The 14,023-nt window shown below is 44.2% G+C and overlaps 1 protein-coding gene across 3 annotated transcripts in view; it reads right to left on the bottom strand.

The window, feature by feature from the left end:
• Positions 1 to 14,023, bottom strand: part of Sh3bp5 (SH3 domain binding protein 5) — a 70,343-nt gene that overhangs the window by 54,943 nt on the left and 1,377 nt on the right. For 2 of the 3 annotated variants that reach the window (XM_078038507.1, XM_078038505.1), the window contains exon 2: positions 13,220 to 13,282. In XM_078038507.1, coding sequence (XP_077894633.1) covers positions 13,220 to 13,282 — 63 coding nt within the window. Of the gene's footprint in view, positions 1 to 3,428; positions 3,450 to 13,219; positions 13,283 to 14,023 lie in introns of those variants that run through there. The other variant, XM_078038508.1, reaches the window with a different exon arrangement.

The raw sequence follows: 14,023 nt of genomic DNA on the forward strand, positions 1-14,023 counted from the left end.
GGAGGGTCTGCCAAACCCACTGCCTTCTGTGAGGACCGTCACCCACACAACAGGGGAGTCTCGATGCCATGTTTCTGATACACGCCTCTCTCCTGGGAATCAGGACGGGAGCCAGAAGAGGGAGGGACAGTGAAAGAGAGGAGAGAGAAAAGAAAATGAATGCAGAGAAAACCAGGAGGTAAGCTGGGTGCAGTGGCACACACCTGTAGTCCCAGAGGTTTGGGAGGCTGAGGCAGGAGGATGGCGAGTTCAAAGCCAGCCTCAGCAACTTAGCGAGACCCTAAGCAATTTATTTTTTATTTTATTTTTTTAACATTTTTATTTTTTAGTTTTCGGCGGACACAACATCCCTGTATGTGGTGCTGAGATTTGAACCCGGGCCGCACGCATGCCAGGCAAGCGCACTACCGCTTGAGCCACATCCCCAGCCCAGACCCTAAGCAATTTAGCTGTCTCAAAATATAAAAATGGGCTGAGCATGCAGCTCAGTGGCTAAGTGCCCCTAGGTTTAATCCCTGGTACCACAATACCAAAAACAAAACAAAACAAAACAAAGAACAGTAGGTAACATAGAAGGGGTGTGTTATGATCATGCAATAACAAGGTCATGTAATTTATCATCAAACCAGGAGGCACTCAAAAGGGGCACTGTTAACAACTATGCTGGGACCACAGGCCTAAACCAAGACTGTCAAGGCCAACAAGAACACACGGTGTCCCCAGGCATGAGAGGTGGGGACGCTTGGCTCCCTTGGGTTCCATGACACTCCTATGACCTTTCTGAAGTTTGAGAGGGCTAGGGGACAAAGCACAGGGGCATCTAACCAGAGTGTGAGCCTTGCACAGCTCCAGGCCGTGGGTGCCCCCCACCCCCACTGCCCTCAAACACACACACAGCTTTGGTGACACACTGCCCATCCTGATTCTGAACGAGCAAGAGAAAAGAAAGAAAAGATGGAGGGTCACCACGAGTTCGCCCCTACAATTTCCCTCCTCTGAAGTTAACGAGGGTTTTGGATCCTTTTTAGGCCTCTGTATAACCGATTCCCTCCTAGGCAGGAAGGCACTGCTTTAGAAGTCTGATTTAACCACAATGTTCCCGAGCAAGTCGGGGAGCACCCAGTCCAACCCCCCAAACATTGAAGACTTCCTCTGCATCTCTGGCCAACAGCGAGACGGCACTGCCAAAGGGAGGAGGTGACATCTGGAGGCTGAGTTGTGAGAGGTGTTAGGTCTGGGAATGGGGGAAAAATAACTTTTCATTTTAAAATAATTTCAGACTTGGGAAAAAAAAATGAAGGTAAGACAAAAATACAAATGTCTTTACCCAGAATATCTAGATGCATATTTTCTAAAGATAAGGCCATTTCTTTATATAACAGAGTAGAAAGATCAAAATCAGAAAATTAGTATTGATGCAATGCTATTAATCTGATCTATGAGTTTATCCAAATTGTAATCGACTATTCCACTAATTTTTCCCTTTACTGGTTTTATAGAAAAGGGAAAAATGTTTTTTCCAGTTTAGGATCCAATCCAAGATTTGCACATTATGCTTATCTGTCCTTTCTAATGTCCTTTAATCTGAAACAACTCTTTGGTCTTAGTCTTTCATGGCATGCGCATATATATATGTAATAATATGGGGCAATTATTTTGTAGAATGTGTTAATTTGGAACATTCAATTTCAATTAATCTTTATTTATTTATGTACCAAGGAATGAACTCAGGGACACTTAACCACTGAGCCACATCCCCAGCCCTTTGTTGTATTTTATTTAGAGACAGGATCTTGCTGAGTTGCATAGGTCCTCGCTAAATGGCTGAGGCTGACTTTGATCTTCCTGCCTCAGCCTCCCAAACTGCTGGGATTACAGAAATGCACCACTGCACCCAACTTCAATTCATCTTTTTGTTGATGTTACATGGGCACAAAAGTACCAGAAAGCAATCAAGCCATTACAAAAAGCAAAGTTTAAGAAGCCCGAGGTGTAAAGCACCACAAACAAGGGGAGACATTCATGAGCCCCACAAGGCCCCCCAGGAGACACAAGGTTTACATAATAACCCTGTGCATGCAGGCTAGCACACCCAGCTAGAAAGACTGATAGGACCCAAAGCTTTATCAGTTGTGACCACACGTTTTAAACCCGCAGGATTCTTTGAGCAAGAGGCAGCAGAATTGCTAAAACCACACGCTGCTCCAAATTCAACAAGTGAGCTATCTCCATGTTTATGCCAAGAGGCTTTAACATAGTTCTTTAAGACTCACTCCCCCCAAAAGTTGAGTTATTAGATTTCAGAAGGATTTTACAACTGATATGTGCAATTATCAGGATGGTGTTTCAGCCACCAGCCAAGTTGTTATGAAATACACAGCCCTCGTTAGCATAAGATTGAGAATCAGGGCAATATGGCGAGTTCACAGCCCAGCCTTGGAATGTTCTAGAGATCATTCAGTGGGACCTTCATTAGAAGCAGGAGTCCACTGACCACAGCATCCAAGCAAGTCAGCTGTCTCACTTCTGGCTTTTGGACAACCTCCTCCTAACCACAGTTAATGGTCTTGGAAAGAGAGGAAAGACACAGGATGCAGAAGGGCCACAGTCAAAGTTCACTGCTGTAATTTTACAGACCCAGAAGAAACAGTGTCAAAATGGTTGCTTCTCGGAGTAGAACTGGGAATGGGGAGGGGTGAAGCAGAGGACTTTCATTTTTCATTATAATTTCTCAGGGCTTTTTTTTTTTTTTTTTTAAATTCTGCTCCAAGTGTGGGGCGCATGCCTGTAATCCCAGCAGCTAGGGAGGCTGAGGCAGGAGGATCACGAGTTCAAAGCCAGCCTCAGTAAAAGCAAGGCCCTAAGCAACTCAATGAGACCCTGTCTCTAAATAAAATATAAAACAGAGCTGGGGATGTGGCTCAGTGGTCGAGTGCCCCCGAGTTCAATTCCCTGGTACCCAAAAAGAATAAAATAAAAAGGGCTGAGGATGTGACTCAGTGGTTAAGCACACCTGGGTTCAATCCCTGGTACAAATAAATAAATATTCAGCACAAGTATTGTTTCAATAAATATAAAAGTCTACTATGCATAGATAGATGGCAAAGCTTTTGTATTTCAAGACTGAGGATGCTTCATAATGTATTCAGCATGTGGCTGGATTAAAATCCAGAGCTTCAGAGTATCAGGGCTGGAAATGAGTTTGAGCATCATTTAGCTCAGATGCTCCCATTTCACAGATTGAGTAAAGTTCCTCTTTCGGGTTCTACACCTAATTGACAACGTGGTTCTCCAATTGCAGGCCTGTGCTCTTTCATTTCACTAACTTTAGTGGAGTCCCAAAATGCCTCTTCTGTGCCCCAAACACACACTATTTAAAAATATCTCGTCTCCAGCCTCATATTCCCGGATTTAAACCCAAGTTCTACCTCCATTGGCTGTGTGACATGGAAGAAATGACTCAGCCTCTCTTTGCTTGTGTGCTCATCAACATCCTCGAGCTCTTGAATGAACAAGATCAACTCTACAAACTGCTCTACACAATACTTAGCACAGAACAAGCTTTTGCTAAATAATTACACAGGTACCATCAGTGACAGGGTGGGAACGACAGGACCAGCACTGGTTGAACATTACCCACCCGGGATCATGCTAGGCATTCTACAAACACCACCTTATTTAATCTTTAATCTTCAACATCCCTGCCAAGATAGGTATTGCCCTTTGCTTTTTTAAGGAAGGAAGGAAATGAAAACCCAGAGGAGCTACAAAACAAACAAAACCAACATGCCAAAACTTACTGCAAGGCGGACAAAGAATTCAAACCCAGCTTTCCTGCACTCCAAACCCATGGCTTTTAGCATCACATGCCATGCAGTTTAGTTTCTATCGGCTAAAGCTAAAAGAAAAAAAAAAAATCGTCAGGCACGGTGGCACACACCTGTAATCCCAGCAGCTAGGGAGGCTGAGGCAGGAGGATCATGAGTTCAAAGCCAGCCTCAGCAACTCAGTGAGGCCCTAAGCAACTTGGAAGGCCCTGTCTCTAAACAAAATATTAAAAATAGCTGGTGATGTGGCTCAGTGGTTAAGTGTCCAGGGGGTTCAATCCCTGGTACCCAAAAACAAAACAAAACAAAAATACAAACTGTTCCTTCTGACTTTGGTATGGCTGGCTTATCTTGGGACACTAGGAGTGCTAACCAAAGTCCTTTGCTTTGCTGCCTGGTTAACCATTAAAACACCTTGAGAGAACACTGTGAAATGAGGTTGTCTCTGAAGTCTGCCCAGGAAAGGAGGAAAACCTATGTCCTCGGGTCTCAAAATGAGCCTGGTCTTCACCTCACCATGCCGAGAGTGGCAGTTTTCAAACACGTCCCAGGGTTTCCTGGTGTTGCACCCCACCACCCCCAATCAGGAGGAAGTTCCAAGGCTCAGAGAGAAAAAGTCATGAAGCTTCCACATGGTTGTCTTGGGACCCTATCTCTGGGGGAAGCCACACGAAATAAGGAGATCAGAGTACCTAGACCACCATGCTGGAAAAGTCACTCTCAACACTCTGGTCAATGCCAGATGAGCTCCCATCCAAGGGCCAGCATGCACTGTTGGACCCATGAGGGGCTCTTGTGGATGTCCAGCCAAGCTCTCAGATGACCACAGTCTGGGCTGCAAAAGCATGAGGCTCTGGACTAAGCCTCCCTGAACTCCTGACTCACAAATCACGGGCAGAACAGTTGCTTCAAGCTAGTAAGGTTTGGAGTGCATTGTTATGCAGAAATCATAACCAGAACAAAGAGGAAAATCAACAGCCTCATTTCCTCTTTCTCCCAAGACAGTCAAAAAGCAAGGGCCAGATGCACACCTGGAATCCCAGCTGCTCTGGAGGCTGAGGCAGGAGGGTCACAAGGTTCAAAGCTAGGCTCAGCAATTTAGCGAGTCCCTAAGTGACTCAGTGAGACCCTGTCTCTAAGTAAAAATACAAAAAAGGGCTGGGGATGTGGCTCAGTGGTTAAATGCCCCTGGGGTCAATCCCTGGTACCAAAAAAAAAAGAAAGAAAGAAAGAAACCAAGGCTGGGAACACAATCTGTGCGTTTCAAATCTATGGAAATGTATTGGAATCCTTTGGCAGGAGGGCAACCAAAGGGCGGGGTGGAAGAAGACAAGCTAACCCCATTCATCATGCTTTGGTTGAGTTTGATGCCAAACAATAAAAGTGCTTATATTAAGTGGGCTCGGCTGTGGTTAGAATAAACAGCGGATATTCCTTTCATTGTCTCCCCACGGCAGTTAATTTTGGTCAGTGCAAACATTAATATCTCTTAGATAATCTGGCAAAACACAGCAAAAGAAAACTCAGGCAAGAATAGACACGATTTTTTTTCTATCTTCCTTTAAGGAAATGAAAGGGGCTGGTTCACTGAATTCTCTAAGAGCTACTTTGCAAGTACCGTGGTGCTCTTGGTTAAAATCCACTGCAAAAAAAAAAAAGAAGAAGCCAGATCGTCTTTACTGTTTGTTAGAAACATCTATGTGGCCATAGGCAAATTAAGGAACTCTCAAAGAGGAGGGCTGAGCAAAGATACTGGGACAGCTGCCAAAGGATGGGGGTGACTAGATGTTTCATTCATCCAGCCAAAACACACACACACACCACTGCGTTAAAAGCCCCTATGATGAATGCTGAGACGGAAAAATAACAGCTCAATATTAAAAGGCTGCAGTCTACAGGGACCAGAGCTCTCTGTCAAGCTGGGATTTGAAGATTCTTATCTGCCAGAGATGGCAACAAATCTGTCAACCTCCATAGCCTGTTTTTTTTCTGAGGGAGGGACACACCGTGCATATGTGACTCAGAGAGAAGGCACCTTGGATATATACCTAGGAATACAGTCATAGCCTGCAGGAAAGTCAGCTTGTACTACAACAGCAAGCACCCCATCCTGGGATGGGTCCTGGATAAGGATCCAGGACCACCTGCACATCTTCTTATGGGTGTTTACAAATTAAAAGACTTAAATTTTTTTTTAAGGCAATAGTCAATTTCAATATTTGATAGCTGCTGGGTGCAGTGGCGCATGCCTGTAATCCTAGCAGCTCGGGAGGCTGAGGCAGGAGGGTTTTGAGTTCAAAGCCAGCCTCAGCAACTTAGCGAGACCCTGTCTCTGAATTTAAAAAAAGGGAGGAGGGGTGGGCACTGAGGATGTGGCTCAGTGGTTAAGTACCCCTAGGTTCAATCCCTGGTACCTCCCGGGGGGGGGGGGGGGTGAAATCAACATTAGATAGCTGTTTCTATGTCCTGGTCAGTAACCCCACTAGTATCATTTTGCTAATGCATGAGACTATATAAGACCTGAACCAAGTCTTTGCCCACCTAGAAATTATGTAAATACTCCCATACAGTCAGGAACTAAGTTTGAAGACTTAAATATTCTTGATGTCTGGAGTGTCTTCCACTATTGCATCTTGGTGATTTTTAAAAATATTCTATAAATAAGTGCATACATGAGGGCTTCTTGACTGAAGACCATCCAAAAAAACACCTTTAAAGTACTTTTCATTCCTCCATGAATTATCACAAAGAGAGCTCAACAATGCAGGAATCACTAAGCAAGCCCACCACCATTGGGGGTTATCTACAATCAAGGCAGGAACTATCAATCTGAAGTTCTTCCCTGTAGTCTTCAGGGCTCCTAAAATTCCTTCCACTGAAATGCATTTCTTTAGCTTATAAAGCACTTTTTTTGTAATAAGCTTCATATACAGAAGTTATAAAATATAGTCATTATAAATAATTCGGAAACCACCAAAAGACAAAAAATTAAAATCGCCAGCATTCTTGGAGCAAGAACCACTGTGGGGCCAGGTGCAGTGGCACACGCCTGTCATCCCAGTGGCTCAGGAGGCGGCTGAGGCAGGAGGTTCGCAAGTTCAAAGCCAGCCTCAGCAACTCAGTGAGAGTATAAGCAACCTAGAGAGACCCTGTCTCTAAATAAAAAAAATAAAATGTTTGGGATATGGCCCAGTGGTTAAGTGCCCTTGGATTCAATCCCTAGTATTTAAAAAAAAAAAAAAAATTAAAAATGCTCTCCCTTTTCAATATTCTTCAAGCTGCAGCTCTTCATGCGAGCTCTTCCTTTGCCACATGGAGGTGTCTGTGGGATATTCACTTTAGATGACCTGTGCTCTCCAGATCTCCACTCTGATGACCCCCATCCCAACAAAGCCTTGGTGGCCCCTGGAAGAGCCCTGGGGGACCTCTCCTGGCATCTCTGGCTCCACTATAAAAAGCACACTTAGACCCAGAGGACGGCAAGCTCCATGGTGGCAGGGACATGTCTGATGTTCTGTTGACCAACCAGCATCCCCAGAGCTCCACACTGGACTCAGCCTCTTTTGGTGCTCAGCGCCTGTTGGATTAAGTCCTCGGGGACTATGTTTAGCCAGGGACTTTAAACAGATGGCACCTGTGATCAAGGTGGGGTCTCCCAGCCCAGCCCACAGTCTGCCAGGTCTAGAATTTGCTGCCAGCCTCAAGAAACAGTTACCACTTCCCCTGTGCCACTTACTGCTTTGAGCACTGCCTACCACTTTCTTCTGAGCATGACTGACCTCTCTGATCTTCTTCCTGTAAACACGTGCACCCTCAGAAGGTCCTGGAGGAGGAAGTGCCGGGCCATGACAACACTATTCTTTAATAAAAGGAATTCTTCCCTTCTGACTTGTGCTCATTCATTACAGAGAGAATTCCCCACCCCCACCTTCCCCCTCCTACCTGACTTCCCAACCTTCAAACAGAGATATTTTCGTTTCTGTTCTGTTTTTGTTTGGGTAAGAGAAAATGTGTGCTGGTTTCTGGAATGTAGCGAGTGGGGAGGCTGAGTTCTGGGTGCAGCAGGCCTTAGGCGGAGGGGGATAGAGATACGCAGAATCACCACCTCCAACCACCATGCAAGACTGCTCCAAAAACTGTTCCCTCCTGAGCAGTGAGGAAATAACATGAATATGTTCAATTAACTGCTCTGTCTCCTGGGGAAGGGAAGGCTGGAGAAGTCAGCTTTTGATCACGTGGAGCTGAAAATGGCCACCAGGTCCTGCTGTGTCCTTCCCTCACCCCATGTCACCGGCCTCAAATAGCCTACCTTCTAGCAAGCAAGGGAAAACGAAAACACTATGCACAGCTGACAGTGGCGCACACCTGTCATCCCAGAGCTCAGGAGGCTGAGGCAGGTGGATCGTGAGTTCACAGCCAGCCTCAGCTACTTAGCAAGGCCCCATGCAACTCAGTGAGACTCTGTCTCTAAATAAAATATAAAAAGGGCTGGGGATGTGGCTCAGTGATTAAGCACCTTAGATTCAAAAAATAAAAACACCTCACTGTACATATAAACATACAAGTATATATGTTCACATCGAAAAACACATATTCATATTGGCATGGAATATTGCAAATCCTGATTCTAATTAGATTCAGAAAGTTTCTGTGCAGCATCTTTTAATAAACACTTCATTGAAAGAAGATGGCTGCACATCCCATGTGTTTTTAAATTACTTCAGCATATTGTCTTATTACTCACTGGGGCAGGGCTGCTACACATCTATGATCCATTTATTTCTGTATCATCCTCCTCTGTCCTTTACCCACCCCCATCAGGATAAGGCCCCCTGCTGGCCCTCGGCCACGCCTGGCCATGGTCAAGGTGGCACTGGCCTTTCTAGCTGGAATGTTCTTCCCCACGTGACCCTGAGGCTTGTTCTCTCCAGATAGATATCAAGGTCAGGCCCAGATGTTTAACACTGCATCTCCCTCCCTCCCCTTGCCCAAGATTCCCTTAGGCCCGTCCTACACTGGCTTTTTCTTAGCATAAATCACCATGGAACCTACTATGACTTTTATCGGTTTTTCCCATTTCCTCTCCCTTTTAAGCTTCAAGGAGACCAGGATTTCTGTCCATTCTCTTCACTGTTCTCTCCCCCTCACTGAAAACTGTCCCTAGAACATAGTAGATATTTAATGAATACTTAGTGAAATGCTGGGTGCGGTGGCACATGTCAGCCATCCCAGCGGCTCAGGAGGCCGAGGCAGGAGGATGGCGAATTCAACGCCAGCCTCAGCAACTTAGTGAGGCCCTAAAGCAACACAGTGAGACTCTTTCTCTAAATAAAATATAAAAAATGGTTGGGGATATGGCTTAGTGGTTAAGCACCCCTGGGTTCAATCTCAGGCACCAAAAAAGAAAAAAGACATAGCCAATCCTCTTTATTCGCAGATTCCATGTGTGAACCCGTCTACTCACTCAAGTTTATATGTAACCCCCCAGAAATAATACTTGTGTTTTCCGGTTCATTCACAGACACACAGAGACTAGTGGAAAATTTGAGTCTCTTGACAGGCACCTTCCTGGCCAAGGTCAAAGCAAGGAACACTCTGCCTTCTAGTGTCAGAGCTCATCAACAAGTATCCTTGTAGTGGTCTATTTAGTACCATGTTTCTATACTTGTGGGGTTTTGGGGTGATCCTGTTAAAAGAAAATGACGCTTAAAGGGCTGGGGATGTGGCTCAGAGCCCTGGGTTCAATATCTGGTGCCAAAAAAAAAAAAAAAGAGTAAAGTAATCAGAGGCTCAGAAGAACCTAACTCTAGATTTCCCCTGGAATCAGTATTTGCCAATTCAGGAGTCACCCCAGCTGCTCACTCCATGGGCCGGCCACTCTTTGCACATGGATGCTCTCCTGCCACAGATTTTAGGTGTCTCCATGACCTCACTCTCCTACTCTAGTTATGACGGTCATTACCACCCACCTCTCTGTTCCCCACTCCAACTAAAATGTAGACCCCTTATGAGCAAAGCCTTTATCTTATTCACCCAGGCATCTGAGGTGGCTAAAAAGGTGCCCGACACAAATGTTGGTGTCCAGTGCTTGACTGAAAGAATACAGCCCATGACTAAGGCTCAGATACAGACAGACCTCTCCTCCAGACTCCGGCAGCATGACTGCGTTTGACAAGAAACACCAGTTAGACAGGTGCTGCCCAGGGCCTTGAGTGGCTACTGAGTCGTCAAAAGTGGCCAGTCCCAATGGAAATGTGCTCTAAGTGTAAACTGCGCACAGTTCTTGAAGACTCAGTACCAAAACATATGTGAAATATCTCTGCACGTGCTAGATTAGCATACTACCACTGCATGACACGCCAGTCCTCAATTTTTTATATTGATTCCATGTTGAAATTACACTGTCTTGGTCTTCCAGGTTGAACAAAATTAAAATTGGGGGCTGGGGTTGTAGGTCAGTGGTACAGCATTTGCCTAGCATGTGTGAGGCACTGAGTTCAATCCCCTGTACCACATAAAATGAACAAAGAAAATAAAGCTATTGTGTCCACCTACAACTAAAAAAATTTTTTTTAATTAAAATTTCAGCCTCTGCCCTTACACACATACTTTTTAATGTGTCTACTAAGGAGTCTCCTTCTACAGCCTTGTATTTTAGTTTGAGTCAGTCTTGGTTATAACAACACAAGGCAGCCAGCCAGCCACAGAACCAAGCCCTGTCCACCCTCCAGCTCACCTCACATGGGACTCCCCATGCTCTCCAGAGCCAGGCAGGAAACACCTGTCCAGTGGCTTCCTGTGACACAAATACCTAAGTATATTCACAAATGGAATTCGGAAATCAGGGCTAAAAAAGAGTTTAACAAATGAACCGATTTCACCCCCAAAAGGTAAGCACCAGGAGGACTGAGATATGGGGCCATCTTGATCAATACCTAGAACAGTGGCCAGAACGCAGTAGAGAAACAAACCAAATTCTTTGCTTTAGGAAAAAAAAAAAAAAAGAAGACTATTATTTCAAACTTGTTTACTTATATTTGAGAGCAGAATAGAAGAGCTAAAGGGGATCTGAAGAATGCAAAATGTTGGGGTCTGGGATAGGATTCTGGGCTCTTCCACATCATTAAATCATGACCTCGTCACTCCAGGTCAATGGAACTTTCTATGACGATGCCAGAATTCTCTGTTCTGCCCAATACAGTGGCTTCTGAGCTTTTAAGACCTGGCTGACAAACTTTTTTTTTTTTTTTTTTTGGTGGGGGTACTGGGGATTGAACTCAGGGGCACTCAACCACTGAGCCACATCTCCAGCCCTTTTTTATATTTTATTTATAGAGACAAGTTCTTATTGAGACTTAGGGCCTCGATAAATTGTTGAGGCTGGCTTTGAACTGTGATCCTCCTGCCTCAGCCTGCTGAGCTGCTGGGATTATGAGATTACAAACGTGAAGCATCACACCCAGCTGGAACTGAACATTTAATCTTATTTAACTTTAACCTAACTAGTAATGGGATACACATGGTACCATACTGAACTGCAGAGCTCTGGGCTGTTGTAACAGGACGAGAGAAAGCTTGGAAACAACAACAAAAAAAAATCCAACAAAACATTTAACAACAAGAAAAAATTTTTGTAAGTCTGGGTGTGATGGTCCATGCTTACAACCCTATTGACTTGGTAGTCCAGGGTAGGAGGATCTCAAATTAAAAGCCAGTTTCAGCAATTTAGCAAGACTCTCAGCAACCCGGCAAGACTATGTCTCAAATAAATAAATAAACAAAAGGGCTGAGGATTTAGCTCAGTGATAGAGCACACCTGAGTTCAATCCCCAGTACTACAAAAAGAAAAAAAAAATTACTCTGAAACATTTTATAAATGCTAATGTCCTATAGGAAAGGTAGGGACTTTGTTGTTAAAAGTATTAGAAATCAAGATCAAGGGCTGGAGTTGTGGCTCCAGCACTTACGAGGCACTGGGTTCGGTTCTCAGCACCACAAAAAAAATAGATATTGTGTCGCTGGGTGCAGTGGTGGACGCCTGTAAGCCCAGCAGCTTGGGAGGCTGAGACAGGAGAATTGGGGGTTCAAAGCCAGCCTCAGCAACAGTGAGGCGTTAAGCAACTCAGTGAGACCCTGTCTCTAAGTAAAATATAAAATAAGGCTGGGGATGTGGCTCAATGATTGGTCCCTGAGTTCAATCCCCAAGACCACCCCAATACACACACAAAAAAAGATATTGGGTCCACCTACAACTAAAGATATAAAAAAGAAATCTGAGATTGAGCAGCTTTAATTGTCCAAGTTCACAAAAACTCAACTTAGCAAAAGTTGGGTGGAAATGAAATAAACATGTTTTACTTTACTTGAAGGGTAGCTAGGGTTGATGAATTCCTAAAATCAATTGGAATGAAGGGTCAGTGACAGATAAGCCATCACACAGCTCAAAGCAACAAGCCTTTTAATTCACACTGCCACAGGCAGATCTGGTACCTCTAGGGCTACACAGCTGCCAGTGAATTCCTGATAGATTATATTCCTATTTCCCCACACCCTCACTCTGGAGACCCAGATGTTTCTTGTCCTTTCTGCTGACCTTTATTGCTGGCTCTCCTACTACAGAAATAGGTTGTTGCAACACCTCCCTGCTCCCCCTCAGTCCTGACATTCACTCACAGGCGCCAGGCTATCAACAGAGGTTGTTCACATTTGCTGATAGACAGTAAAAAGCAACCTTTCTGCAAAGGGGTGGAGGCTAATTGGTAGCTGGGAAGAATGCAAACTTGTTTACACTCAGGTTGGAAAACGTTCATGAAATTCAAATCAAGCTCTTGTCTCCCAAGATTTTTTCCCAGCAGGAAAGCCCTTCCCAGTCCAAACATCTTTTCATTACCATTAAGATAATTATATCCTGCACACAATCAGACAATCAAGAAATGAGCAGGGAAGTGGAAAGAGGGGTGAATTGTTAGGACAGGAAATGTAAAAATCTCATAGGAGACTGAGGAACACTTCCAAGTGCGAACAGAAGGAACTGCCCTAAAATATTCAAGGGATTTTTGTGACCTCATTCATTCTTCTCTACTAAAGAGTTCCACTGATTTCCCCCTCAGCCCTTTGAAGCTTTTCAGAAACTGAAATCTGGGGCTTAAGCAGTTGTGTAAGTTCTGCACAGTCCTTGGGTTTGGCCCCATGGAGCTTCCATAATGAAAACCATGTGAAATTGGATCCACATGCGTTCCTCCCACAGACTGGTGTATTTTATTCTGTCAGACGCACACTCTGCTGTTGCTCAACTCCCAAGGAGTGGACTCCAGCCATCACCCTCCAGCTATTAGAACAAACCCGTGTGATTGACAGGACTTCACCCAAAACAGGGACCCAGCTCTCTGTACCTCAAGTTCAGTCTCTCGTCTGTTGATATCATCCGTAGATTGGTTTAACTTCTCCAGTTCTCCCTAGCAAAGAAAACAGAAAAGAGATTGAAGGGATCGGCTTTTGTTTCTCTTTTAACTGAGTCCACCCCCAACTAATTTGCAAGACCAGGGAAAAGTCAGAGATGCTAAAGGAAAATAGTGGAGGCTCCACTGGAAGAGGAAGTTGTCAACATTTCTAAAAACTTCTCCATGGTGGCATCCTCCTTCCTGACAATGGCTTAATGTCCTAGGAATTTGTCTTTCCTTGGAAGGTCAAATATCTATTGCAGGTATGTGCCTTCAGGTAAACTCACTGGTTATAAATAGTTTAGCAACACATAATAGCAGCATCATATGCCTTAAGGCAAGAACTTGGCAATTACAAAAAAAAAAAAAGCAAGCCAAGCCAAAAGTATAAACCCAGTGAAATAATTTAAATCAAGGAACAGCCTTCTAGAATCAACTCAGTGGTCAAGTATTTTCCTATAACAAAAATTTTAAAAATGTTAACAGCCAAATATTCAAATTAACTACTTAAAAAAAAAAAAACTTGCTTCAATCGGTTCTTCTCAATAAACATGTTACAAAATGTCAGTTTGTAACAAGTACCAAACATGAAGTTAACTCATCTTCACTGTGCAAACAAAGGATCTTGCGAACCGAATTCTCCACTAAGAACATAAGATTTAGTCGTCCAAACCCATGATTGTAATTAACAGAATCATTCCTAACACAAAGATTGTTTCCACCTGATCTTCATCTTGTAAATCCACCAAAACAATT

The sequence above is a fragment of the Ictidomys tridecemlineatus genome, chromosome 2 (assembly GCF_052094955.1).
Source record: "Ictidomys tridecemlineatus isolate mIctTri1 chromosome 2, mIctTri1.hap1, whole genome shotgun sequence".
NCBI lineage: Eukaryota > Metazoa > Chordata > Mammalia > Rodentia > Sciuridae > Ictidomys > Ictidomys tridecemlineatus.